The sequence below is a fragment of the Stigmatopora argus genome, chromosome 1 (genome assembly GCF_051989625.1).
Source record: "Stigmatopora argus isolate UIUO_Sarg chromosome 1, RoL_Sarg_1.0, whole genome shotgun sequence".
Classification (NCBI taxonomy): Eukaryota; Metazoa; Chordata; class Actinopteri; order Syngnathiformes; family Syngnathidae; genus Stigmatopora; species Stigmatopora argus.
This window is the reverse complement of record NC_135387.1, coordinates 3,774,275-3,801,361: the sequence shown is the minus strand read 5'-3', so window position 1 is coordinate 3,801,361 and position 27,087 is coordinate 3,774,275. Positions and strand designations below refer to the sequence as shown.

Sequence of the window (27,087 nt, the reverse complement as noted above, 5' to 3'; positions counted from 1 at the left end):
TACATCAAATACGCCAATTATTATCAATGCTTTCAATTGAAACGTCCCAATAGCGAGAAACATCATTTCCTCAAAGAGCCATTGTGACTGCAAACCCAGAGCATGATATCTTTATATAACACAGCAAATGGAATGTGACCTGGTTTAAAATCAGAAGCAAGTAAAACTTTTTTGTTCAACATTTTTTTAAACTAAACATGCTTCTAATATCTCAAGTTTTAAAATGTTTTATTTGGTGGAAAACTGGTGTAATTGGGTCGATTTTATACCATGATTTTGACAGATTTTTCAAACGCCACAAAACATCCTGTTCTGTGCTCATAACGATGCATAATTTACAAAAACAAACATTAGATTCACATTTTTCTGTCATAAAAATATTTGTTTCTACTCTTTTTTGTTCTTTAGGGATAAGCATTTAAACATCAGAAACATTGTTTATGCATTGTTTGGTAATGAATGAGTTAATTGGTGCCTTATTTTTGTGTTTGTTTTAATAGAGAAAATATTCAGCATAAAATGGGTAGAATAGGATTTTAAGCAATCATATTAAATATATACATTTGGATAATTCTTTAAGCTGTCATTTGCTTATATAAGATGAGAAATATGGAGTTTGCCTGTGTGGGTTTCCTTCGGGTACTCCGGTTTCCTCCCACATTCCAAAAACACGCATGGTAGTCTGGTTGGACACTCTAAATTGCCCCTAGGTTTGAGTGTAAGTGTGCATGTTTGTCCGTCTCCTTGTTGTCTGCGATCGGCTGGCCACCGATTCAGGGTGTTCCCCGGCCGGCTCTGGCCCGGAGATGGCTGGGATTGGCTCTAGCACCCCCCGCGACCCTAGTGAGGATGAAGCGGTTCAGAAAATGAAATTAGATGATTAATGTTAAATTATAGATTATACTATTACAAGATTCAAATTGTGGCACACACCAATTCAGGGTGTCCCTCGCTTCTGGCTCGAAGTCAGCTGGGATAGGCTCCAGCACCCCCTGCGACCCTAGTGAAAATAAAGCGGTTCAGAAAATGAGATGAGAGAGAAATTGTGAAACGGTGATTTTGTTGCTTATTTTTCCTCTTACATGAACCGGAAGTTGTCTGGTTTCTAGGGCATCAACTTTTGGCGACATAAAGTCTGTGTAAGCACACGGTGTTTTTTTGCGTAAATTTAGGATATTTTTAAGTAATAATTGTCCAAATGTCATGAAATTATGCAATTAAAAACATTACATTACTTATTTTTGCCAGAAGTTGTTCAGCATCCGCAGACACTTTTGGTGACATTAGGTCAGTGTGAAAAATTAGATTTTGGAGGTTTATGTGATTCCTGCTGATAAAACTTTGATGAGAATGACCATTGTTAAAATAGGCGACATAGTTTTAAATTAAACGATTTTCAGATGGTGGTGTCCCTTGAGATTTTTTCAATGCAAAAAGTGTGCCGCAGCTCAAAAAAGGTTGGGAAACGCTGAACTAAACTACTTAACACGCCTGTACTGTATATCTCCTTTTAGCTCCGCCCACCAGCGCTATCGTGACGTTGTCCGACAGCAATGGGAACTCAAGTGAGCGCTGGTGAGTTTTTCGCAAACCAATAATATCTCACAATTCCAGCCTCGTCACTTCAACAGGGAAGTAGCGCGCTGTCCCGGTTTGGTGGGTTTGCCTTGCGTATTTCTTCTCATCCAAAGTGTATTCCGTCGTCTTGCGTTTATCTTCTTGAAAACGGGCAAGTAAGTAGGACTTTTTTTGTTCCTCCCGGCGTTGTTTAAGCGTTTGAATTTTATCTTGAAAGACACGGCCGGTGTTGTCATAACATCACGGGAAGCTAAACACTGATGACAGGGCGCTTTTTGTAATTGATCCAGAGAAATAATTCACTGTACCCTGCAAAATACCACACGGAACCTTTATGTAGGACAAATATCGCTGAATGGTGCGTTTGCATGCCAGTGCTCAAAATGTCTTCACTTTTTCATTGACAGGCGAAGCAATCCCTGTTGGACTGTATATTGACGAGTTGGGTTATCTATTAAGATGTTCAGTGGAAAGGTTGAGCTTTGCTTAATACGGGATTTAGTGGAGGATTTGACTAATGTCATTATAGTTTGTTGCAAGCTATTTCTGGGAGTTGTAGTGGCTGTTGGAGGGCTTTTGACAGGTACACGTGCTTGCCATGTTGTGTAAAACAACGCTTTGCTACATGGAGAAGATGCGTCTGAACTTCAATGGGCTAGAGCAGGGGTGCCCATTACGTAGATTGTGATCTACCGGTAGATCGCCAAGGAACTATCGGTAGATTGCCAAAGAACTATCGGTAGATCGCCAAGGAACTCTCGGTAGATCGCCCAGGAACTCTCGGTAGATCGCTCAGGAACTATCGGTAGATCGCCCAGGAACTATTGGTAGATCGCCCAGGAACTATTGGTAGATCGCCCAGGAACTCTCGTTAGATCGCCCAGGAACTCTCGTTAGATCGCCCAGGAACTCTTGGTAGATCGCCCAGGAACTCTCGGTAGATCGCCCAGGAACTCTCGGTAGATCGCCCAGGAACTCTCGGTAGATCGCCCAGGAACTCTCGGTAGATCGCCAAGGAACTCTCGGTAGATCGCCAAGGAACTCTCGGTAGGTTTGCCAAGGAACTATCAGTAGATTGCCAAGGAACTATCGGTAGATCTCCAAGGAACTATCGGTAGATCGTACAACAATAACATTTTGAGCCCTGCCCTCTTTCAGTTTCCTTAGCTAAGCTCTAATGAATTCGGCATGTCACAGTAAACTTTAGCATCAATCGGGAGTGGATCTTCACCGCTGTTCCCTACCGCTTCCATGTTAATGGAGTTTTATGCGAGGTATATCAATACATAATTTGTGAGCTTTGTCAGTGGCCTGTAAAAAAAGTAGATTGTGGAAGGTTAACTTCTTGAAAAGTAGATCTTGGAGGAAAAAAGTTTGTACACCCCTGGGCTAAAGAAATGAATGCTGTACTTCCTGGTAGTTCCAGGAAGTACTGCAAGAATTTTTAACTCGACACTTAAGTGGAGGAGCTTCCTTCACTCAGAGTAATGAGTCAATGATGAGGAACTAATTTCACAGCATTCACACTCAAGGAATTTTAATGTTGAGACAGTGTTTCAATTGGTATTTCAAATACAATGTATATCTTTTGTTGTAAAAGACTGGTACAAGTGGACTCAAGTATTTTTTTAATAAATTGCAGTAAAAAAACAAGTACAAACTTTGGAATGCCCGTAAAATACAAAAATAAAGTAACAACAAACCATATTAACAATGTCATTAGTGCATCAGTTCACTGGATTTGTTGTGTTAAAACATTTGTATTTTTTACTTATAAATTGTCTCTTATTTTGAATTTAAAACAATAATCTTAAACACAACAACTAAATACCACTACAAAATTGCTGGTTAAATAACTATTACTTTACTGCTGTATTTTTTTTCCTTTTGTGATAAATTGTTTTATTGATAATTAAAATATTCTATCTTTTATTGTCAGTAACTGCAATATTAGGCATATGGCTATGCTAACTGTAATGCTCCAAAAACTAAGGTCACTAAGCACAACAAAATTCCTACTTATGATACACAGGATGTCAATTTTGTGGAAAAGGAAGAAGGATTTTAACAGCGTGTTTACAAATACTAGTAAAAACGTTATAGTTTCAGGTAATAGCTATTTGGATAATCTGGCACAAAACCAAAGCATCAATGTTAAAATCCTGGATTAGGATTATTTTGTGTCTCCTAAAGTTTGTGCGATCATCATTTACATAATTCACACATTATTCCCAACTTTTTCACCTTGCCAACGACATATTATTTTTATTAAGTTTAGTGTTATTTAGATTTGTGAATTATTGTAAATTACAATCAAAACAACCACCATATATATGGAGTTAAATTTTACACTTACATTTGGTTCACTTTGTTATCTTACGGTTTTATTTTAAAATGTGTTAAAGTCCTTTTTAACTAACCATTTTTTCTTATTTGTTTTTTTGTTATTTTTAGAGAAAATGAGCAACATTCCCCTTTCTCGCTCCGAGGTGTTCGGGGAGCTGAGGAAGGAGCTGCACAATGATCATGAGTTCCGAAAATCCGATGCGCATATCTTTATCATCATGGGAGCCTCGGTGAGAACTGTAGCGTGAGGTGCCTAGTCAGTGTTTGAGTGTGATTTTTAAGGCCGGATCAGAGAAGCAACTTGAGACCTTAATATTCATTAATCTCTTTCACAAGAGCGAAATTTGATATGATACATTTACCGTATTGACTCGCATATAAGCCGCATTTGTCAAAAATAATTATGACTGAATCGAGAGTATCTGCTTATATGCGCATAAAAAGACAACATGCACATAAAAAGACATCTTACCTAGGGGTGACGCCATTTTACCTAGGGCACCCCCGTCTTACCTAGTTAGACGTGCTCTGACTGGCCAGACGCGAGTAGCCTTAATTTTGAAATAAAACAAAATTACACTTTAATTTTTTTCCATTTTATTTCTTGGTCAGAAGTGACAACTATTGCAGTGATATGAACTATCGAAAGAATCGCGATATTTTGACATTAGAAGCAATATGGCTGCCACAACATCTTAAACTTCTGGTAAGAAATTGTAATTTCTGTCATTAAAAAGCATCAGGTTCTAATCAAGATAGACTTATTTCTTTTTTCAAATTGAATAATTTGATATTTTGCATTTACAAAGACGGGCATATTAACTTCCTAATGATATTGACCCTAATGTGCTTTTGATTCATACAGTATCTCAGAAATACCACATGCGATGATTTTTCTTAAGGTTTTCCCTTCAAAGTAACACATTTGTACTCCCTATTAAAACCATGAACATGGAGGTGAAAATTGTGACTCAGGAGGTGGCTTATACGTGAGAAATTGTAAAATTCAACCATTTTAAGGCAATTTTATGGGTGCGGTTTATACGCGCGGGCGGCTTATATGCGAGTAAATACAGTACTTATTATTAACGGCTTAGCTGTCTTATTCCTAGATGAATTAGTGGACTGGTGAAAAAAAGAAAACTTTAAATTCTGTTAAAACATTTAGTGATACATTTTGAGTTTGGACTATGCGCAACTTTTCACCATCCTGTTTCCTGGATTATCTCTTAGAGATGTTGGTCATTCCATAAGTATATGTAATAAGCATTAATAAAAATGCTGCTGTACTTGCACATGAACTCATTTAGGAAATGTTGAAAGCTATTTCACCAAGCTTTTGCATGCAAGTGCTGCTCAATAAGCCAAAGTTTCGAAAGCATCACTTCCAGGTTCCTCTTTGCTTATACTTTGTATGAAACAACCTATTCTGCAATTTCACTATAGGTCCTGCTGAAACTTGAAGACACATGAGAGTAGACGATTTGAACACTTGAAGTACAAATAGATCCTTAAGATATTTTTGTTTAAAGGGTAAAACTGAAAAGTGGTTGTTTGTGTTACTCATTTGCAGATGGTGGACTGATAAAAGTGGGGTAGGGGGCGTCATTCAAAAACCTTGTGAATTGCTTATCATTTTCAATTAATAGAAGAAATGTCAGTGAAAAAAGGAGCATCCACCAATGTGTTGATATGTTTTGCTATATGACATGCCCCTTTACAAACATGTATTCATCAATTTTATGTTTATAAAACCTGAGGCCTATGATAAGAAAGCAATTCTCATCAGCATTATGGATTGAAAACATGGTGTATAAAAGTGTATTTAGTCACACAGTCAAAAATGTATGTACAGTAATACTTTGACATACCAGTGAGTGCCCTAACATACGAGAAATTTGAGATAGGAGTAAGATTCTGAGCAAATATTTGCCTTGAGATACGAGACAAATTTGAGACACGAGCATACGAGACAGCCAGGTGGCCGAGTACGCGAGAGGCTGCTTGTAATAACAGCGCACTGTCTTTCTCGCCGAATTTCCCTCTCAAAGATATCTACGAGCACTGGGGCGTACGTTAATCAGTGCATAATTAAGGGAAAACAATGGGTCCAAAGCAAGCCGATGCAATGAAGGGTAGTGAGAAGAAAATAGCTTATGATGGCAATCGATATTATGCACGAATAATCGAAAAACATGATTGGTGTACGCGTGACTCAGCACGCTCGCCAATACGAGAGAAGTACTTCCACAATATGTACCATCTTAAGCAGAAGGTTGATATGAAGGATATCAAGCCTTCCAAAGGACTAACCATTATTTCCAAGTGGCGCAGAGACATTCATAACGAGATGGAGGGCCTTATTTTTTATCCACATTAATATGGATAAAAGATAAACAGTTAGAGGGAGATAGCGTGACCGAGTGAATAATCTGCGAAAAAGCCAGTGGGTTCTTCATAGACTTTAAGGCAAAGCAAGCATCTGAAAAAAGACACCAGCTGAACCCTTCAAAGCGAGTCATGGCTGGTTCGATAATTTAAAAAAAAAAGACTGGACGAAACGAACACTCGTTTCTGAGGCATGGAGAAGCAGGAAGTACTGCCTTAAAACCTGTGGTGGAATACATTAACATATTTGCCTTGGTTATTGCACAAGAAGGTTTAAATTTAGTGTAACGTAAGATAAAAACAGCATGAATAGGTGTAATTACTGCCCGCCTGGGTTAGTACCAGTTCAGTTTTTTTCCTTGTTTTTTTGGTCATTGATGAGAGGAGAGGTGGTGTTGCATTGTTACTGTCTGTCAGCTTTTTCCTTTGAGGTTGGTACACTGGCAGACAAAAGGAAGGGGAACTGTGAGTTTCACTCTAGTTTAACCTGTTTAGCCAAAAGTCCAATGCCACTATTGTATAGTTCAATTAAGACCGTTGGTCGTTGTTACCAAGATTTTCCGTTACACAAGAGTTGTCAAATTCTGGTAAACAATAGGATTTAATGATGTCAACAAACGTGTACTGTATACCGCACATTACAAAGTTCGCTAACTGTGTCTGAATGTAGTGTTAAGATCCTGATGAATGACTTAAAAATGACCATTCTATTTTATGTATGGTTTCAAATTGTGTGTTGAAAAAAAGTAATATGTCTTGGTTAATTAGTTTTCAACCAACATTCCGTTCTCACTCAAACTCAGAATCTTATCGTTTTCTTTTGTACCCCATTAAGAGTACAATCTATTGGGTGATGATGAGCTTCACCACATCACATTTTGAACTTTGTAGTTGAAGGGGAAAACCTTGGTTACTATGGTGACCTCACTAACTTCATCAGTAAACCTGTTGTAAATTCTACACGTGTTTGTGTGTTTGGGTCTGCAGGGTGACCTGGCCAAGAAGAAAATCTACCCAACACTGTGGTAAGTAAACCTGAAACCTTGCTATTTTGCGTATCACTATGTTGCAGATAGTGATGATGTGTATAATACTAACATAAACAAGGACTTCTGCTACTTGTGAGTAACTCCTGAAGTCTTCTTCCAGGTGGTTGTTCAGAGATGGTCTTCTCCCCGAGAAAACATTTTTTATTGGCTTTGCTCGTTCTGACCTGACGGTTGACGATATCAGGACTTCCTGCATGCCATACCTCAAGGTATCAGTGCGCAAATGCATATCGATAAAAGTATTTTCTCATCAAAATAATAGTTTTACTTGCAATTTCACCTGATTTGCGCATTTGCCTAGGCGACAGACTCGGAAGCAGATCGTTTGTCAGTCTTCTTCAGCAGGAACTCTTACGTATGTGGAACATATGCAGATGGGGATTCCTTCAATAATCTCAATAAAGAAATCCTCACACTCCCTGAAGGATCAGAAGCAAATCGGCTCTTCTACCTGGCCCTGCCACCCACAGTTTATCACAATGTTACCAAGAACATCAAACAGCACTGTATGAGTGAAAGGTCAGTCTACATTTTTATGTTTGCTTGTGTAAGCAAAGAAAAACAAGACTTCAGTCTGTCCAAATATACAAAATGCTCGAAGCTCAGGTTTTAGATTGGATTAATAATGATACTTCTGTTCTTTGTAGTGGCTGGACCAGAGTTATTGTTGAGAAGCCATTTGGACATGACCTTCAGAGCTCTGAAGAGTTGTCCGCTCACCTCTCGTCCCTCTTCACTGAAGACCAAATCTACCGTATTGACCACTACCTAGGCAAAGAAATGGTGCAAAACCTTATGGTGCTCAGGTAAGCAATCAAATTTACCATTTGTAGTAAAGAGATTTTTTTTGTGTGTGTTTGTTTGTGTATGAATTTGAAAGTATTTAACTTGGGATGCTGAAACATGGGAAGAATTATAGTATAATAGTTAGCCCTATTTTTATTTTTGCTAAACCCTGTCAAAGTGGTACAGTGGTACCTCGACATACGGTCGTAATCCGTTCCGAGACTTTTTTTTTCCACGACAACGCACTCGTAAACGGAACAAACAAATTTAAATTAACTTGGATTAATATATACAGACACACTCAAACATACGTTTAATGTAACTTTACACAAAACTGAATTCTAATTTTGTTTTAATCTTTTAATTTTTTTTTTTTTTTTTTTTTTAACCTTCGTTCTGGCCGGGTTAGTTGTTTGCCACGCCTCCACCCTCACGTTCGCTATCGATGGGCTGTTTGCTGCTGTTCTACGTACCGTAATTACTCGAATATAACGCGCACTCGAAAATAACACGCAGGTAATTTTGGGCCAAAAAAATCTGGAAAAACGCAGTACTCGAATATAGTGCGCACCTAAAATTTCCCGCTGACGAAAATCAGAAATCTTACCTTTTTTTCTTCGTTTCACGATTGTTTTGTTCAAAACCGGATAGAGAAATCTTCAGGTACGAGCGTTTGAATTTTAGGGCAATAGATGATACACAGAGTGGACAAACATCATGTAGACATGTTATGTTGCAATACCTTTTAGACTTCCTTGAACATTGACTACATTTCAATTGACAATACCATGTTTTAATTCAAATATCTATTGTCATTCTCAAACAAGAAAAGGAACATACAAATTGAATAAATAAATGATTTGAAGATATGCACAATGGGAAAGACTATCACATGTAACAAGGGAATGTACTGCCCCCCGCTGGACATATTTCTAAATACAAGTACGTACTACACTACAATGTAGTATTCTACTTTCCAGCTTATTAATGCAGGATTGTGATGTTTGTGAGGCTTGACGATCTTTAATATGCGTGTATTTTGAATTCAAAGTTGGAAATTGCACAATGTCCGTGCGTCAGAGTGAGTTTGACAATGCTTTTTTCGATCGAAAATTTGTAATTTATTTTAGTTATTGATTATAACACGCACCCCCAACTATTGGAATTAATTATATAGCAAAAATATGCGTGTTATATTCGAGTAATTACGGTATTCCCTTCAAAATATTCCGAAAATGATGCACACAAATGTCCTCACAATAGGATAACGCACGACCTCTTGCCAACGAGAAGTAGTCTTGTAATATTAGCGATCGCTCCGCTGCTCATAAGAACATCAGTGGCTCTCAACTCCCCCTTTGCAATATCTCTGGTCGCAACCGCTTTTAACGGCGCCTATGAGAGAGAGTTGCGACCAGAAATATTACAAAGATGGAATTGCGAGCCAGTGCCGCTGATGTTCCTATGAGCAGCGAACGAGAAGTAATATAATACTCCTCGTATTCGATAATAATAACAGGAAATGCAACAGCTGAGCTTACCCACGTATTGATTGTGGGTAATGAAGTTTTATTCTGAGAAAGTGCCATTGCCTATTGGCGTTGTGTGCACGAGTATACTTCATTACCCAGAAACCACTCTTTTTTCATGGGCGTTGTGCGTTTCCTGGTCGAAACTTGTCTGAATAATTCGATCGGTGCTCGTAGATATCTGTTATACACGAAAGAGATGCGGCAAAAAAAGACGCTACAATGATAAACAGCATCTCATGTCATGGCCACCTTGCTTAGTCGCATCTCGAAATTTTAATTGTATCGCGAGTAAATTATTCGATCGAAATTTTCGTCGTACCACGAGCATGTCGTATGACGAGCTGTCGTATCACGAGGTACGAATGTATTGAGTAAACCATAATTCCCTTATTGTGGTTTATAAAAAAATATATAAATGTTGATATGACAAAAAATGACCACATCAAAATGGATTAATCTCCACATATAATTTATTAAGAAATATATTAAGGATTGTTACAACTTATGTTGATGTATATTATAGAATGTACAATTCAACTTTATTTGTATAGCAGCAGTGAAACAGAGGGTTAGGGTGTTATATTTGCGTTGGTGCTGGTGTGTGTTTATTACAAATAAAGGGCGACGAATTGAAGCATAGCAGAGCAGTTACAACAACATCAAAGCCCTCGACTTAATGATGCGCTGTGACAGCGCATGAGACGGAAGGCAGTAGAGACAGGAGAGGCGCGGCTACATCCGGGCCGAAATAACCCAGTTTTAAAATGATTTCCTCATATCGATCGGTTGGATTAAAATAAGGTCCGCTACCGATATACGTCAAATGTCCAAATATTATCCTCGATAATTGGTCGATCTATATTATGTATTTGTTGTCAAATCATGGATTAAATTTAAATTGCTGCTCTCTCCGTTGACTGCCGGGGTCACCCAGTAAACGACATCATTTAACAAAGTAGCTAGTTATGAGCAGCTGTGTCTTTGTAATGGAGAACACTATATTTGATGTTCTTACAGATTTGGAAACCGCATCTTTGGACCAATTTGGAACAGGGACAGCGTGGCCTGTGTTGTCCTCACATTTAAGGAACCGTTTGGCACTCAGGGAAGAGGAGGCTACTTTGATGACTTCGGAATAATCCGGTGAGAGGGCAGTGCTAAGAGAGTGGTGGGCAAGAAATAATTTGCAGAAAATTATTGCAATACATTTCCATAAATATATTTTCATTTGAGCTTTTGCAATATAAATATATTTTTTATGTTGACAAATTATCAATTATTTAGTCGCCAAACCAAAATTATTTGCAGTAATTTTCCTCCGCCATTCTCTGTAGCCTGCGAGAAATTTGCAAAGGAATGCGTGCAGAAAAACACAAAAGACACGCACCTGCACGCTTGCACGCACATAGTAGGCATTTCTCCATGCGTTCAAAGTCAAATGCTGAGTGTGTACAGTGCACGCACACACCAGCGTGCATAATCCGCTTGATCGCAAGGTGCCTAATTATTGGACGGGACACGTTAGACTAGTTGATTGGCTCAACGCACGCATTGTATTTTTTCTGCATGGCTTTACTTGTTTTTGACGACCCTAGGCACAGAATGTTCCCCGAGTGCTTGGAAATGCAACTTTATTTACACACTAATGCCAATTTTTGGGATCGTGAATTTGTCTCCCGTATCGTTTCATCAATTGCTCATTCGAAAGGCCCCTGTTAGGTTCACCAATAGTCATTCCCAAATGCACGCACAAATAAAGAGACAAGACAATCTTCTGGGTTTTCTTCAAGGGGGAATCGAACCTTACAGGTCTCTGTCCAGGTTCGTTCTGGCGTCACACGCATCTTTTCCCTGTTTATTAGCTTCAAGGACCCTAGTTACAATGGATGTCTCAGCTCTCAAGGAAGGGGTGGGAAACAGGACTGAGACGTCAAATAGTCAAGGACCCTAGTTTCAATATACGTATTAGCTCTCAAAACAAAGGAAGGTCATGTAGAGCTGAAGGTTCTTCTCCACATTCCAGCAGTCCAAGAGGATTCGACCTTCCTGTTGTTTGGTCTAACTAAGGAGCAAAGCATTTACATCGTTGCAAGCAGATGTACTAGAATAACTTTTCTAATGTAAATAAAGCAAAGCGTTCTTCATTGCGAGCAAATATATAATAAATGTAAGACTAATACCCTTTATGAGTGAATTGATTTTATGTTGTAAATCCACAATCTAAATCCAAAAAACCAATTTTTTAAAATGATTTGGGATGGTAACTTTGGGACTGCCATCTTGACCGCTTGGACGCGGTATGGGAATTATTTAATGGTTAGTTGGCAGACTATGGCTGTCAGAATCTCATCTCATCTCATTTTCTGAAGCTCTTTATCCACATTAGGGTCGTGGAGAGTGCTGGTGCCTATCCCAGCTGACTCCAGGGCAGAGGCGGGGGACACCCTGAATCGGTGACCAGCCGATGGCAGGGCACAAGGAGACGGACAAGCATGCACACTCACACCCATACCTAGGGGAAATTTAGAGTGGAAGGAAACCGGAGTACCTGGAAAAAACCCACGCAGGCACAGCGAGAACATGCAAACTCCACATAGGTGGACCGACCTGGATTTGAACCCAGGACCCCAGAGCAGTGAGGCTGACGTGCTAACTAATCGAGCTGCCGTGCCACCCGAGTCAAAATATATTGCAATCGTTTTTTAAATTATTGCTTTTATTGCTGAAAATTAAATTAATTATTTTTTTTAGGCCAAAATGGCAAGACAAATTAATTTTTGGCACAAAAATGATTTTTCCCTGGAGGGTACCAGTAGAATCCATTTGATCCTTACTTGAAGATAATGCTGATGACGGTCACATGATCAGCTCTCATCATAATCGGCGTGATCATGTGCTACCTTGATGGGCGTCACATTTTCCCCTCTGTAATCTGTTTTTTGTTCTACCGAATAGAGATGTCATGCAGAACCACTTGCTCCAGTTGCTGTCTCTGGTTGCGATGGAAAAGCCAGCCTCCACCAGCTCTGATGATGTCAGGGACGAAAAGGTACAAAAAATATATATATATAAAAAAATAACGCCTTTCATCATGCTGTTCTTCTTGAAGGTCAAAGTGCTGAAATGCATCAATCCGGTGTTGATGTCAGATGTGGTGCTGGGTCAGTATGTTGGTGACCCAGAGGGTGAAGGCGAGGCCAAATTGGGTTACCTTGATGATCCCACAGTTCCCAAAGGATCCACACAGTCAACATTTGTCACAGCAGTGCTCTATGTGCACAATGAGCGCTGGGATGGTAAAACTGAGTAACCCTTTGGAAAATATCCAAAACACCCTCTCTGTTGCTTCCACTTATTCCGGCCAACAGTAAAATGGAACCTGATTTGTCCCCAGGCGTTCCTTTCATTCTCCGCTGTGGAAAAGCCCTAAATGAGAGGAAGGCTGAGGTGCGGCTGCAATTCACAGATGTCCCTGGGGATATTTTTGGAAATCAGTGTCGCCGAAATGAGCTGGTGGTCCGCGTGCAACCCAATGAAGCTGTTTATGCCAAGATGATGAGCAAGAAACCAGGCGTGTACTTCTGCCCTGAGGAAACGGAGCTGGACCTTACCTACAAGAGCCGATATAAGGTATGTAGTTGGTTTGTTATGTTGCATGTATTCTCACTGCCGATGAAAGGTTTTCTTTCCAAGCATTACAAACTAGTGCTCTCTTCAAAATATCATTATTTTCACAGGATGTGAAGCTACCAGATGCCTATGAACGTCTCATTCTGGACGTCTTCTGTGGGAGTCAGATGCACTTTGTACGCAGGTTTGTAGGAGCCATTACTACTTGAAAAGTGGTCCTGCATTTACCTATTGTAGTCACCAATGGTTCAGTTTTAGTGGGGCTTTACAAAATACTGTCAATTACAGGTGCAATTATTCATGCATATTAATGACCAGGAATGTTTGTGACCAAATGCTAGCGAGCTTCTGTGGCTAACTGACTCCATATTCAATCTACGGCCAAGATCAGTGATATTTTGTCAGAGGTGGCGACGAGTTAGACGCAAAGAGCAATATTTTTAAACTGTGAGCGTCAAAGAGCCACACCTTACGTCAGAAGCATCATAAAAAAATCCAATCTGACAAATTATTTTCTCATCTCATTTTCTGAACCGCTTTATCCTCACTAGGGTCGCGGGGGGTGCTGGAGCCTATCCCGGCTGACTTCGGGCCAGAGGTGGGCGAGACCCTGAATTGGTGGCCAAACAATCGCAGGGCACAAGGAGAAAAACAACCATTCACGCTCACACGCATACCTAGGGGCAATTTAGAGTGGAAGGAAACCAGAGTACCTGGAAAAAACCCATGCAGGCCCGTGTAGAACATGCAAACTCCATACAGATGGACCGACCTGGATTTGAACCCAGGTCTCCCACTGTGAGCCCGAGACGCTTACACTCACCCGCTGGGCTGCCCTACAAATTCTTTTAAAAAAATGTAATGTATTATTTGTTTTTAATGGGCTCTAATTAATTTGTTTGTTTTAAGAGAGAATAAAAATAAGAGAAACATGAAATGAGAGAAACAGCCACAGTATATACAAAATATAAGAAGCAAAGACCCACATGCGGCTGAAATTGGCCCCGATTGAGCACACACCTTTACAAATTAAACATTCTATTCTAGTGATTCTTAAATATTTTACACTTGCCACTTCAGAGAACACCTGGCTCCTACCACCATGTGGGTAGATGAACATTAAATTACTGGCTGCCATTGACAGCAATAGGCATCCAATCCATTTTTACTGGAAGGGCCTGGCAGTAAAAATTTCAAAATTCATTCATTCATTTTCTATAACACTTATTCTCTCAAGGGTCATGGGGGGTGCTTGAGCCTATCCCAGCAGACAAAGGGGATTAGGCAGGGAACACACTGAATTGGTGCCCAGCCAAGTGCAGTGCACATTTAGTGTGTTCAACCAGCCTACCGAGCATGTTTTTAGGATGTGGGAAGAAACTTGTGTACCCAGATAAAACCCACACAAGCCCGGGGAGAAAACTCCACACAGAAAAGTCCAAACCTTGGGATGGAACCCTCGATCTCAGAACTGTGAGGCCACCGCGCTAAACACTCGCCCTTCGACCCACTTTGTTCGTGAATATGAGAAAAGAAACATCTTTTTAAACATTTAAAGTGACTCTTTTGTAGATTAGGTTGAATACAACTAAACTGTCCAGTATTCATGTGGTATGTGGATTTAAGGGTTGCACTATATAGTCATTCTTTTGCGCGCCACTAGGAGGAGGCTGCGTACCATAACTTGGGAACCAGTGTTTACTCTGATTTTACGTAATGCTCTTTACAGTGATGAATTAAAAGAAGCCTGGAGGATCTTTACTCCGCTCCTTCACCAAATAGATCAAGATAAACCAAAGCCTATTCCTTACAAATTTGGAAGGTAAGTGAGAGTTTATTTCTTCAATTGACAGAAAAAGATACAAACACATTCATTGTCCCCCCCCTTAATCTGCCCTCAATCTAGCCGGGGCCCAGCAGAAGCAGACGAGCTTGTAAAGAAAGTTGGATTCCGCTATGAAGGCACTTACAAATGGGTAAACCCCAACAAACTTTGAGTTGTGCTACTATTTGGGATTAAGATGGGTAGGATAGTCTGGTGGGGTGTAACACAGTGGGTGGGTGAGTCACGCTATGTTCCAATATGGTCTACAAAGTAAAGCATATCCATGCTGAGACTCAAGTGATCATATCTCAGGTAAATAGGTTATTCCTCTGAGACACTTTATCAGATATTCAAAAGGATGATGAATTTAACCAAGTTGATCCTATGACTTAATCCCACTATGTGGTTTTTTTTTTTTATTTGTATTTTTTTTAAATATTGATTCACTTGTGGGCAACAGTTAACTTAGTTTGGAAACAAAACAAATCTGAATATTTAGTCCATAACCTCTATTACCTAGTCAACTGCTATACTGAGCTGAGTGTTGTACTGTACCAAAAAGATGGCAACTATAACTGCAGAGTGAAGCATGGGAAGTACTGTGCACAAGCAAAACCCTATTATAGTGATTGTAATACCACAAAGCTATTCATTTAGTTTGTCGCATTTTAACACTTGTTGCCTGCTCTGTCTGTTACCAGTGTAAATTGACATAGAGGTAAATGCTGATATTTGATCTTTGCAGCATTTATGTTGGAATTAGGATGAGATGGTAAAAAAACTCTTGCATTGCCTCCTCTGATCACATTCCAGTTTGTTCACATTGTTACTTAATTTACACAGGCTCATTCCATATTTTAGAAAGATGCAGTCTACACATCAGCTCAGAATGTTCTTTAACGACCAACTGTGCACTTCTCTGCACAATCATGTCATGCTAGCAATATTATTTTAAATCATTTAATAAACTAATTTGCTTTATAGTTTAATGGTAGAAGTTCTTTACTGAAGTACTGCTGTATTTTCAGATATTGTTATAAATGCACAGCTTTCACATCTATTATTCCTTTAAATAATTTCATCTTGATCTTGTTTGAACATATATTTTTTAGTGCTGTATGATATAAAAAAATTCAACCAATGTCTACATGGCAGTTTATTCACACAAATGACGTGTCATTTAAAAAAAAATGCAAGCTGTTAGTAATGTTAACAAATGAATGGACATTTTAGGAACACATTGTATTTGCTTTGTACAAATAGATGCACTTGGCAACACTTTAGAATTCATACATAAGGCACTTGTTTAAAAATAGTTGCAATGCATAGGTACCAGTAATACAAAGTCTTGAAATGATTTGAGAACACAAAGCTAGTAAGACATTAAGCAGGGTTACATTTTGATAAAATGACTTTCAGCAATGGACAGCATTATTTACGCCATCACAGCCAATTACTTTGGTAAAACCTGTCCATATCTCAGAAAGGTTCTACAATGTTACCTTAATAGCTGTCATTGACAGCAATAGATGTCCAATCCATTTGACTGGAAAGTGGATAGTAATTAGTTTGGTGCAAGCACCCCCCCAAAGGTAAAAATGGATTGGGTATCCATAACTGTCAATGGTACAATGATTCAATAAAATATTTCAAGCTTCATCATGATTCATAAAATAACAACGCACTTTAAGGACAGGATGATTTAGGACAAAATGGTTGACTTCAACACATAAGTGATATGTAGAATCTCCATGGAGTGGGTGCCAAGGCTGCAGATTTTCTTGACAGCAGTGGAGTGGCAGTTCGCCTCGGATTTTGGATGAGTAACGAGGTGGGTAACGTTATCCATGTAGAAGGCACTTGTTGAGTCTGTTAGCATTTTACATGTGCTCGGGATGGTTTTGCAAGCAGCTGATGAACTCTGTGACTGGATGGCCCTGGTAGCAGATCTGATAGACAGCATTGAACAGGGGGAACCTGGTAAAAGGAACATTTTGCAGTAAGTGTACTCTATTGACCAATTTTTTTTTTGTCATTCCGTAATTGAAGGACATTTTTAAGTACAGTGGTACCTCGTCATACGACCGCTCGTCTTACGGGGGAAATTTCGATCGAATAATTCGCCCGTTATGCGGTCAAAATTTCGTGATGCGACCAAGCCAGGTCTTTTTTTGCATATCTTTCGTGTATAACAATATTTACGAGCACGGAACGATTAATTCAAACAAGTTCCTCCTCGGACCAGGAAACGCACAACGCGCATGCAAAAAGGCTTTTTGGGTAATGAAGTATACTCCTGCACAAAACACCCATAGGCAATGGCAACCTTTCTCAGAATAAAACTTCATTACCCACAATCAATACGTGGGAAGCTCAGCTATGTCATTTCCTGTTATTCTTTCTTAGGAAAGGTCCCGCCATCGTTCCTTAAAGACTATTTCTCGTTGGCAAGTGGTCATGCGTTATCCTATTGTGAGGACATGTGTGCATCATTTTGGGAATATTTTGAAGGCAATACCACAGCAAACAGTCCATCGATAGCGAACGTGAGGGCGGGGGCTTGGCAAACCGCCAACCCGAAAAACGAAGGTAACAAAAGATTACAACAAAATTAGAATTCAGTTTTGTGTAAAGTTACATTAAACGTATGTTTGAGTGTCTGTATATATTAATCCAAGTTAATTTAAATTTGTTTGTTCCGTTTACGAGTGCGTTGTCGTGGGAAAAAAAAAGAACCCAACCCCCCACGCCCCCAAACGTCTCTGTCTCCCGTCGGCGAAATCTGCCCAATTTTAGTTAGATTAAACACATTTTATTACTATTAAACCACTCGTTATGTGTTACTTTGTTAATAGATGGCGAATTAGAAGAAATAAAACATTTTTTCCAATCCAATATCCTGTTTTGGGTGTTTTTTCAGAGGGCTGGAACGAATTAATTTGTTTTCCATTCATTTCAATGGGAAACGTCCGCTCGAGTTACGAGAACCTCGTCATACGATCTCAGTCTCGGAACGGATTACGCTCGTATGTCGAGGTACCACTGTAATACAAATACTAAAACTTTTTAGGGAAATGTATTTGCACTGAATCAAAAAAGGAACAAAATGCTTTACATTTTTAAGACTAGATAAGTAAATCAGAAGTGCCTTCAGGATAGGCAATTTTACCAAAGACTAGTTGACTAGCTTTTGCTCACGAGAAGAAACTAGCATTAGTACAGATTTGCAACCCTTTTACTGTGATTGTGCCAAATATAAAAAATACATTTTTTTAGCCTTTGATAGTTTAGTTCAAGCAGTATCTGTTACTGGTGTACCGGAAAACCAGAGAAAGAAGGATTATTTGTTGAAAATTTTGAAGGCAAAATGTCCTCCGATTCTGCGTATTTGTTCCTAGGCTTACTTGTCAACCAAGTTTTTGTGCTTGAGGATGAGATAGACCTCTGCTGCAGTTGCGGGTCCTTGGAGCTTCTGACCATTCAGCATCTCCTTCTCCAGCGTCTCAATGGACTGAACAAGGGACAAAACACAATGGAAAAATGTTGCCAAAGTTCGAAGTATCTCAAGCACGTATTCCTCCCACTCACCTTCCCTGTCTTTGCAAAGGCTTCGGCTACCTTGCGATTGCGGCCACCGTAGCAGGTTGTGATGAGATCAGCGACACCGCAGCTTTCAAGAAAGGTTGCCGAGGACACAGTCCCGGCGGTGCAGAAAATGCGGGCAAAAGCAATCATCTCCATCAGACCTAACCGGATCACTGCTGCCTTTGTGTTGTCTCCAAAACCCAGTCCATCACAAAAACCTGCTCCGACTGCAACAATGTTCTATAAAATTGGGGAGAATATTGTATGACAATTCACTGTAATATCCAAGAGAGAGATTGCATCTATATTTCTGCCTATTGAGTTGAGTCCACATTCACAAAACAAAACATTCCTTTGTTTTTTTTTTGTTTTTTTGTTTTTGTGAGCTTGCATTTTTTAGTTTAAAAAAAAAAACACACTTTCAAAGCGCCACAGATTTCCACCACATCATGCTCCTGCACGACAGTCACACGGAAGTTGCTGGTCTGCATGAGCTCCTTTAAAAGAGCCCCGTGGTTTTCATTTTTGCATCCTGAAAAATAAAAGAAATACACAATCCACAATTTCTGACAAATATGGCATACTTTTCTTTGTTCCCCCTCAACTATGGATCGGTTTTAAATACCATATTATGTTGGCTGTCAAGAAATGTGGAGATGTAATACCAAACAAACCAGCTGTTATTTAACAAGAAAGAATAAACCACATGCCATACAATAGCAAAGCGCTAAATATAGAACCTTCACTGAAAATACAATTTTCTTCATGTAACTTGAAATGAAATGAAAACAGCTTTCTGATTTGTCTTTCTGAATGAAACAGCTTGAATAGCTGCTCTTAAATTGCAGCTTTAGGCTGTTACCTGAAAATTTTTTCACTCTAAAAAGGCCAATCAATCTGAACACAAACGCTATTTAGAATGCATTATAAAACTGAGAGGTAATAATAACTGTACATTCTGTACATTACAGGGTGGGATGCAAAAACACAATTCAATTCAATAACAGTATACTAACAGTTTATAATTTTTTACTTAATTTACATTAGGTGGACTGAGGGACAAACCTGCAACTGTGGTGCATTTTGAAGTTTGTCATGTCTGTACTGGCTGGACATTGGCAAAATATAAGTTGGGTGAGACAAAAGCTAAGTAAGATTTACCGATGGTGGTCTCGCAAAACTTTTCGTCTGCTACTTCGTTGGCAATGTTGGCCCCCATCAGAACACTCATTGCAATGCCGAGCTTCTCTTGGATCACATCAGAAATGAGTTTTAGTCCATTGGGCCCCTCGTCAACTCCCTAGGAAAAAAAAAAATCACAACGCATAATTGTTAAGTATTCACAGTGCAGAAAAGTATTGCAGTGGATGTAATAGTTTATGGCTCTTTAGAGTATAATGTTCATTTACTGCAAAATCTAACCTTGATTAAAGAAATGCCTAGTGCGTCAGTCTTTATCTTGCCCTTCATGGTGTCACAGGCTTTCCCAATAAATTGGTGCGGGATGACAAACACCAGAATGTCTGCATCACAAGATGCCTCCACCAAGTCTGGAACTGCCAGCTGAGGAGAAACGACAGAATCAAATGAAGTATGAGTTATACACTGATGAAATTACTGTACATTTGATATAATTTCCTACAATATTTGAGGGTGTACTGAGACAAAGAAAGCCTGAGAAAACAATGAACAACGTGAAAAGCACAATCCACCAACCAATGACGGATTAGCAAAAAGGGCAAAGCAATATGCTGCAAATGTTTAGGAAATAATGAGAAAGCAACATTCATACATACCACATTTGCTGGTAGCTTATGCCCAGGAAGGTACTTGACATTCTCATGGTCAGAGTTGATAATTTCAGTCAGTTTGTGCCCGTTCACCATCTCCTCAAACACCCACATTTTTACCATGCTGTCAAATTTGGAATTCTGAGCAGCATTGGCACCCACTATCTTGGCAATGGCAGAGCCCCTGTATTGTTTACAAGTTACAGTTAGTTTTAGACTTGGCCAAAATATGTTGTTCAACATAAAATTCAGTTTGTGTGTCGGATGGAAGACACTCATTGACTGTGTTGAAAGAGGAAAGGAAGAGGAGAGGGAGGGGGGGGAACGCGCTTGTAACAAAAACATAAACTTTAAATTTAACTTGAATGAACTTGGATTACGATACACACTTAAATGGGTGTAACTTTGTTGCTATAACCGAGGCAAAGGTGCTAATGTATTCCACCACCGCTTTCGAATCGGAACTTCCTGCTTCCCCGTGTCTCGCAACCGAGTGTATTCCCCCCAGTTCGTTTTTTAAAATTATCAAAGCAGCCACGACTCCCTTTGAAGGGTTCAGATGGTGTCTTTTTCAGATGCTTGCTTTGCTTTAAAGTCTATGTAGAACCCACTGTCTTTTTTGCAGATTATCAACTCGGTCATAAGCAGCCTCTTGCATACTAGGGAACCGACTCTCATATGCTTGCATCTCAAATTTCTCATATGTTCGGATAATTGTATATCAAGGAATTACTGTATTGCCAGATATGGTTTGTACCGGTCTAAATTCATGATTGTGTCATAGGTCATGAACAGAACAAATTGAATGATACTTGCTGTTGGAATCAGGATCAAGTAAAAAAAATGTTTTGTCCAAAAACTATTCAGTTTATTTCATAAAGTAAATCATTAAAAAAATATTACAATTAGAGCTACAAAGACTAATTGATTGATTGATCTAGTAATATGACTAGAAAGTAGCTTCAAAATGTCAGGGTTTACCCCGCCTGGTGCCTGTAGTTAGCTGGGATAGGCTCCAGCACCCCCCACGACCGTTGTGGGGATAAGCGGTTCAGAAAATGAATGAATGAATGAATCGTGCCACATTTTGAGACGCCCATGAGCATAGTGATGGAGGACCAAGGCTGCTAAAACGGAATACAAATGAATACATTACGGTGAAAATAAAAATGACTACAAATACAATAAAAAATGAGACAAAAAAATAAATCCCCAAATAAATATGGAATTAAATACATTTAAATAAAAGGAAAAAAGGAAAATAACTATAGTATAAAAATAAGTTACAAAATTAAAAATACAAAAATATGTACATTTAATTTAATATGTGAGCACAGGAAGAGTCTTTAGAATCTTCGCCTCAAAGTTCAAAGATCAAGAGTGCTTTCAACCATGCTGTGTGGAGTTTGCATGTTTTCCCTCTGCCTGTGTGGGTTTTCTCCCGTTTTCTTCCTACTAAAAAAAACCCTAAAAAAACCAAAGAACACATACATAGTAGGCTGGTTGACCACTTTAAATTGTCCCTATTTTTTGTACCCTGCGATTGGCTGGCAACCAATTGAGGGGGTCTTCCGCATACTGCCTTGCGACCCTAGTGAAGTGGTTTTCTCAGGGTTTTTTTATATATATTGGGAGTTCCTAAACCAATGGAAGGGTTTTGCATTCTTCTGATTTTTATTTTCATTTTTTTATTTTAAAGGTCAGACTGTTTTTAGTAGTAATTTATTTTAGGGGTTGTTTTTTTACATTTCCTTTTTCCAACTCTGTTTTTTTAGTAATTTTTTATTGGGTTGTTTTTTTCAACAACAACAAAATCCCCTCTCCCCTTCATTTTTCTTTTTTTTTTTTTTCTCCTGAGCCTGCATATTTCAATGGGCTTTTTGCCTGAACAAATGTATATGCACAAGTTGCCTACGTAAGGTTGACAAACTCATAACAACCCCATCAATGTGATAAAAGACTGGGCTATTTCCCAGTGTCATAGCCCCATATGAAAATAAAACTTGATTGCGCGAAATAGATTGCAGATCTGCCAAATGTCAAAAATCATATTTTGTGGTGGGTAAAGAGAATTTTCAGATTTTGTGACCCTTTTTCCTTGTTGCATTCACCAGGGTACATGTACACAAATAAAGCTCAAAATTATCTAATTTTCGAATGCTTTCAAATAGTTTCCTTTTTTAAATATTTAATTCTTGCTAAGAAATATAAACAGCAATAAATTATTACTCACGTTTTCGTATTGTAGACATAGCTAACGTCTACACTGCATGAAACCACTGGTGAGAAAGCACACCACCAAAGGATGTGAGCACACTACTACTTAACTTTCAAAATAATTGTATATGTTTTGACAATGTCCAAAATACAAAACAGATTCAGAACATGACATTGCGCTTCAAAATTACACATCATGCCAAGTTAAAATGGCGAGCCAAAAATGAAAACTTCCAACATTTTCATTTTTTCTATGTAAATTGATGAAAGAAAAAAAACAGTATGAAAGACTCCTCTTTAACAAGCTGTCAAGTTTAAAGAGAGACTAAAATATATTCAAAAAACAATTTCAAAGATAAATTAACCCTAGAATGGTAACCCTCTATTTTAGGGGTTACCTTTAACGCTTCTGAAAGAGGGTTACCGGGGAAAAAATGGGTACCCTTCATTGCACCGTCTTGCTTAGGTCCCATTTTTCCCCCGGTAACCATGGTAACCTTCTATTTCAGAAGCGTGAAAGGTAACCCCTGAAATAGAGGCTTACCATTCTAGGGTTAAAAAACAGAGTTGGAAAAAAAAAGTAATTCAAAAACAACTTCAGAAGATACTCGGAAAAAACAGAGTTGCAAAAAACAATTACAGTAATCCCTCGAATATCGCGTCTTCATTTATCGCAAATTCACTACTTTGCAATTTTTTTCCGCTATTTAATTATTAAAAATAAAAACAAATGTTTAAAATTCAAAAAAATGTGAAAATCCACACTGAAACTTGTAAGCAAAGGCCACTTTTTCAACTATGACTCAGTACTGAGGACATTTTTTTTAAGTTCATAAAAAAAGTTGAAAAAAAATCGAAAAACAACCCTCAAAATAATTAATCGGAAAAACAGAAAGTTGAAAAAAAATATTTAAATAAAAACAACAACAATAAAAAAAGTGAGTTGATTTATGCATTTATTTATTTTTATTCATTTCCACATATATTTTTGTAGGCAGGTTATTTTTTTTACCTTTTTATTTGTTGTATTGTATATTTACTTTTTTTAAAAACTTTTGTTTATATATTCATTTCCATTTTTATTTTTGCATTTATTTAATCTCATTTCTTATTTTTGTATTTCTAATCGTTTTTATTTTCAATTTCATGTACAGTGGTACCTCGACGTAAGAGCATCCCGACATACGAGCATTTCGAGATAAGAGTAAAATTTCGAGCAAATAATTATCTCTAGATACGAGTAAAAATTTCGAGACACGAGAAACCCAGGTGGCCAAGACATGAGAGGCTGTTTATCATTGTAGCGCACTGTTTTTTTTTCCACATCTCTTTCGTGTATAACAGATATCTACGAGCACTGGGGGGAGCGTTGCATTTTTTCAGTTTTTTTCCGTCACTCAGCGCGAATGTCGGACCGATCGCTAATACGAGCAGTATATATTACTTCTCGTTGGCTGCTCATAAGAACATCAGGGGCACTGGCTCTCTCCCTCTCAACTCCTCGTGTAATATCTCTGGTCGGAACTACCTCTTTGTAATGTCTCTGCGAGCACTAAGCGGAGCAGTGCATTTTTCAGTGTTTTTTCCCCCCTTAGCCTGTTAGCTCCCGTTAGCGGAGCGATCGCTAATTCAAGACAACTTCTCTTTGGCAAGTGGTCGTGCGTTATCCTATTGTGAGGACATTTGTGTGCATCATTTTCGGAATATTTTGAAGGGAATACAACAGCAAACAGCCCATCGATAGCGAACGTGAGAGTGGAGGCGGGGCAAACAGCTAACCCGGCCAGGAAAAGGTATAAAAAATGTAAAACAAAATTAGAATTAAGTTTAGTGTAAGGTTAGATTAAATTTATTTTTGAGTGTGTCTGCATCGTAATCCAAGTTTGTTTAAATTTGTTTATGTTATATTACGATTCACCGGTGCAAAAAAGTCGACCCCGCTCGGGCCCCCCCTCCCTCCATGTCCCTCCGTCTCTACCCTCTGCAAAATCCGTCTAATTTTAGTTCTATTAAACACATTTTAGTAATATTAAACCAATAGTTATGTGTCACTTTGTTAATAGATGGCGATTAGAATAAATAAAACATTTTTTTCCAATCCAATATCCTGTTTTTGGTGTTTCTTCAGAGGGTTGGAACAAATTAATTTGTTTTTAGTTCATTTCAATGGGAAACGTTCGTTCCAGTTACGAGAATATCGACATACGAGCCCAGTCCCGGAACTAATTAAGCTTGTATCTCGTGGTACCACTGTATCAATATTTAATTTTGGCAGCTTTAATTGGATTGGATAACTTTATTCATCCCGTATTCGGGAAATTTCATTGTGGCAGTAGCAAGAGGGTGATTATACAGAACAACAAAGCAAACGCACAAAGCAAATCAAAGTAAATGGGATCATTAAGAATCACCAATTATTATTATGACAACTTTTCCCATTTCAAGTAGGAGGCTGTGCTAGTTTCGACATTCATGAGGTTTGAAAAGTGAATATTTATTTCTCTGGTGGACCGGTGGTTGTTGACTGCTGCTTTAGTATGAAATTATACATAAAATAATAATATGCGAGAAAATACGGTAACTCATTCAGTGCCTTTTACAGGGACTGACAGGAAATCTATTTGAACTCAGTGGGCTGGCGTTGAATGAACATTTTTCAATGCCATTGACAAGGATAGACATCCAATCTATTTTGAGTGCAGGTAAAAAAGCCATTCCAACTGAGGAAGGTTGTTAACCTGTTTCCTTACTTTAAGTGTTACAAGAGGTCATTTTACCAACTTATAGTGCAGTCAATGTAGTTTTTACAGCAATTCTGATTCAACCGTCACTACTTGCCTGCTTTTGTGGGGCACACATGATATACCCAAGATACCTGTGGTCTAGTCTATCATTTGGTAGAGTTCATGTTTGCATAATCATAAAAGACATTATTCTGTATGCCTCAGATCAAAATGTTCTTTTGAAATCTTCTGGTATTCTTGGCTAAGTAATATTTAAATACCACAGAACATAATATACCTAAGATACCTTGGTCTGATCAATCATTTGGTATACTTCATGTTCACAAAATCATCTCATCTCATTTTCTGAACCACTTTATCCTCATTAGGGTTGCGGGGGGTACTGGAGCCTATCCCAGCTGACTTCGGGACAGAGGCAGGGGACACCCTGAATTGCTGGCCAGTCAATCGCAGGGCACAAGGAGACGGACAACCATGCACTCTCACACCCATACCTAGGGGCAATTTAGTGTCCAATAAGCCTAACATGCATGTCTTTGGAATGTGGGAGGAAAGCAGAGTACTCAGAGAAAACCCACACAGGCCTGGGAAGAGAATGCAAACTCCAAACAGGTGGACTGACCTGGATTTGAACCAAGGACTCCCACTGTGAGGCCGACACGCTTCCCTCGGGCCACCCCTCACATAATTATAAAAGACCATATTCCCTATGCCTCAGATCAAAATCTTCTGGTATTCTGGGCTAAGTAATAAATAAATACTACACAACATGATATATCTGATACCTATGGTCTGATATTTCATTTGATAATCTTCATGTTTACATAATCATAAAAGATAATATTCCCTATGCCTTAGATCAAAATCTTTTGAAATTTTCTGATATTCTTGGCAAAGTAATAAATAAATAAACGAAGCCCAACATCAATTTTAGAATATTTAATAGAACTTACAGGAAACTTGTTTGTAATGCATTTATTTTTTGGGCAACAATTGTCCGACGGCATACGACGTCACCAATCTTTTTCAAGACAGACACACTACAGTCCTACCAAAAGCGAGCCCTTCATAATACACTTCTCTCCGGCATTTCGCCACAAACAGCACGACATGCCTTGCACGTTGCTATTCTATACGCATCAAGTAAAACAAGACAGAGCCCAGAAAGCGAACGGTCAGAAAAGAAGCACCTGACTAGCTAGCTGTAGGCACTGGCGACCGGTGCGTGCTGGTGCTAATTAGGCTAGCAACCGTAGCAACGGGGACCACAGAAGAGCTGTCTGTGCTCTTAAAGTTCGCCCTATCTAACGCCATTTGCCCTCTCGCTCTCGCTGGTCTATGCATTGGATACACGTGAGCATCGGTGCGACTACTTGCCAATTTCCAGAGCCGATTATACAGACTTTCTTCGCGGCTGCCATTGTGAAAAGGCAAAATCGATGAGCGGCTGAACTCCACGCGAGGTTATGCAATCAAAAGCAGCTGCCTGCCAAATGTGCCAATGTCGACGCCGAGGCGACTAGCCGTGTAGCCCATCCGTCGTTGTTATTGGCCCGCAAGAAGGGAGACTCCGGCCCGCCCATTGCAGTCGTCCACGTTGCCTCCAAGCCAGCTTTC

At 39.0% G+C, this 27,087-nt stretch overlaps 2 protein-coding genes across 6 annotated transcripts; one reads left to right on the top strand and one right to left on the bottom strand.

Annotated features, from left to right (window-relative positions):
* Positions 1-1,508: 1,508 nt before the first annotated feature.
* On the top strand, positions 1,509-16,275 carry g6pd (glucose-6-phosphate dehydrogenase). 3 transcript variants are annotated; one of them, XM_077604500.1, is made up of 13 exons: positions 1,509-1,575; positions 4,033-4,154; positions 7,300-7,337; positions 7,462-7,570; positions 7,663-7,880; positions 8,009-8,167; positions 10,697-10,822; positions 12,635-12,728; positions 12,789-12,975; positions 13,074-13,309; positions 13,417-13,493; positions 15,039-15,131; positions 15,216-16,275. In XM_077604500.1, the coding sequence occupies exons 1-13, from the start codon at positions 1,554-1,556 to the stop codon at positions 15,304-15,306; spliced, it is 1,572 nt and encodes a 523-aa protein (XP_077460626.1). In that variant the 5' UTR covers positions 1,509-1,553; the 3' UTR covers positions 15,307-16,275. The 3 variants fall into 3 exon arrangements, with proteins under 3 accessions (XP_077460626.1, XP_077460706.1, XP_077460787.1); XM_077604580.1 differs by lacking the exon at positions 1,509-1,575 and adding an exon at positions 1,582-1,733; XM_077604661.1 differs by lacking the exon at positions 1,509-1,575 and adding an exon at positions 1,597-1,656.
* On the bottom strand, positions 16,276-27,087 carry LOC144077189 (glycerol-3-phosphate dehydrogenase [NAD(+)], cytoplasmic). Of its 3 annotated transcripts, none has more exons than XM_077604843.1 (8): positions 26,848-27,087; positions 20,516-20,693; positions 20,142-20,282; positions 19,881-20,019; positions 19,139-19,251; positions 18,723-18,959; positions 18,577-18,645; positions 16,276-17,111 (listed from the first exon to the last, which is right to left on the bottom strand). In XM_077604843.1, the coding sequence occupies exons 1-8, from the start codon at positions 26,889-26,891 to the stop codon at positions 17,007-17,009; spliced, it is 1,026 nt and encodes a 341-aa protein (XP_077460969.1). In that variant the 5' UTR covers positions 26,892-27,087; the 3' UTR covers positions 16,276-17,006. The 3 variants fall into 3 exon arrangements, with proteins under 3 accessions (XP_077460969.1, XP_077460897.1, XP_077461052.1); XM_077604771.1 differs by having other exon boundaries at positions 18,539-18,645; positions 26,848-27,083; XM_077604926.1 differs by lacking the exon at positions 26,848-27,087 and adding an exon at positions 21,823-22,349 and having other exon boundaries at positions 18,539-18,645.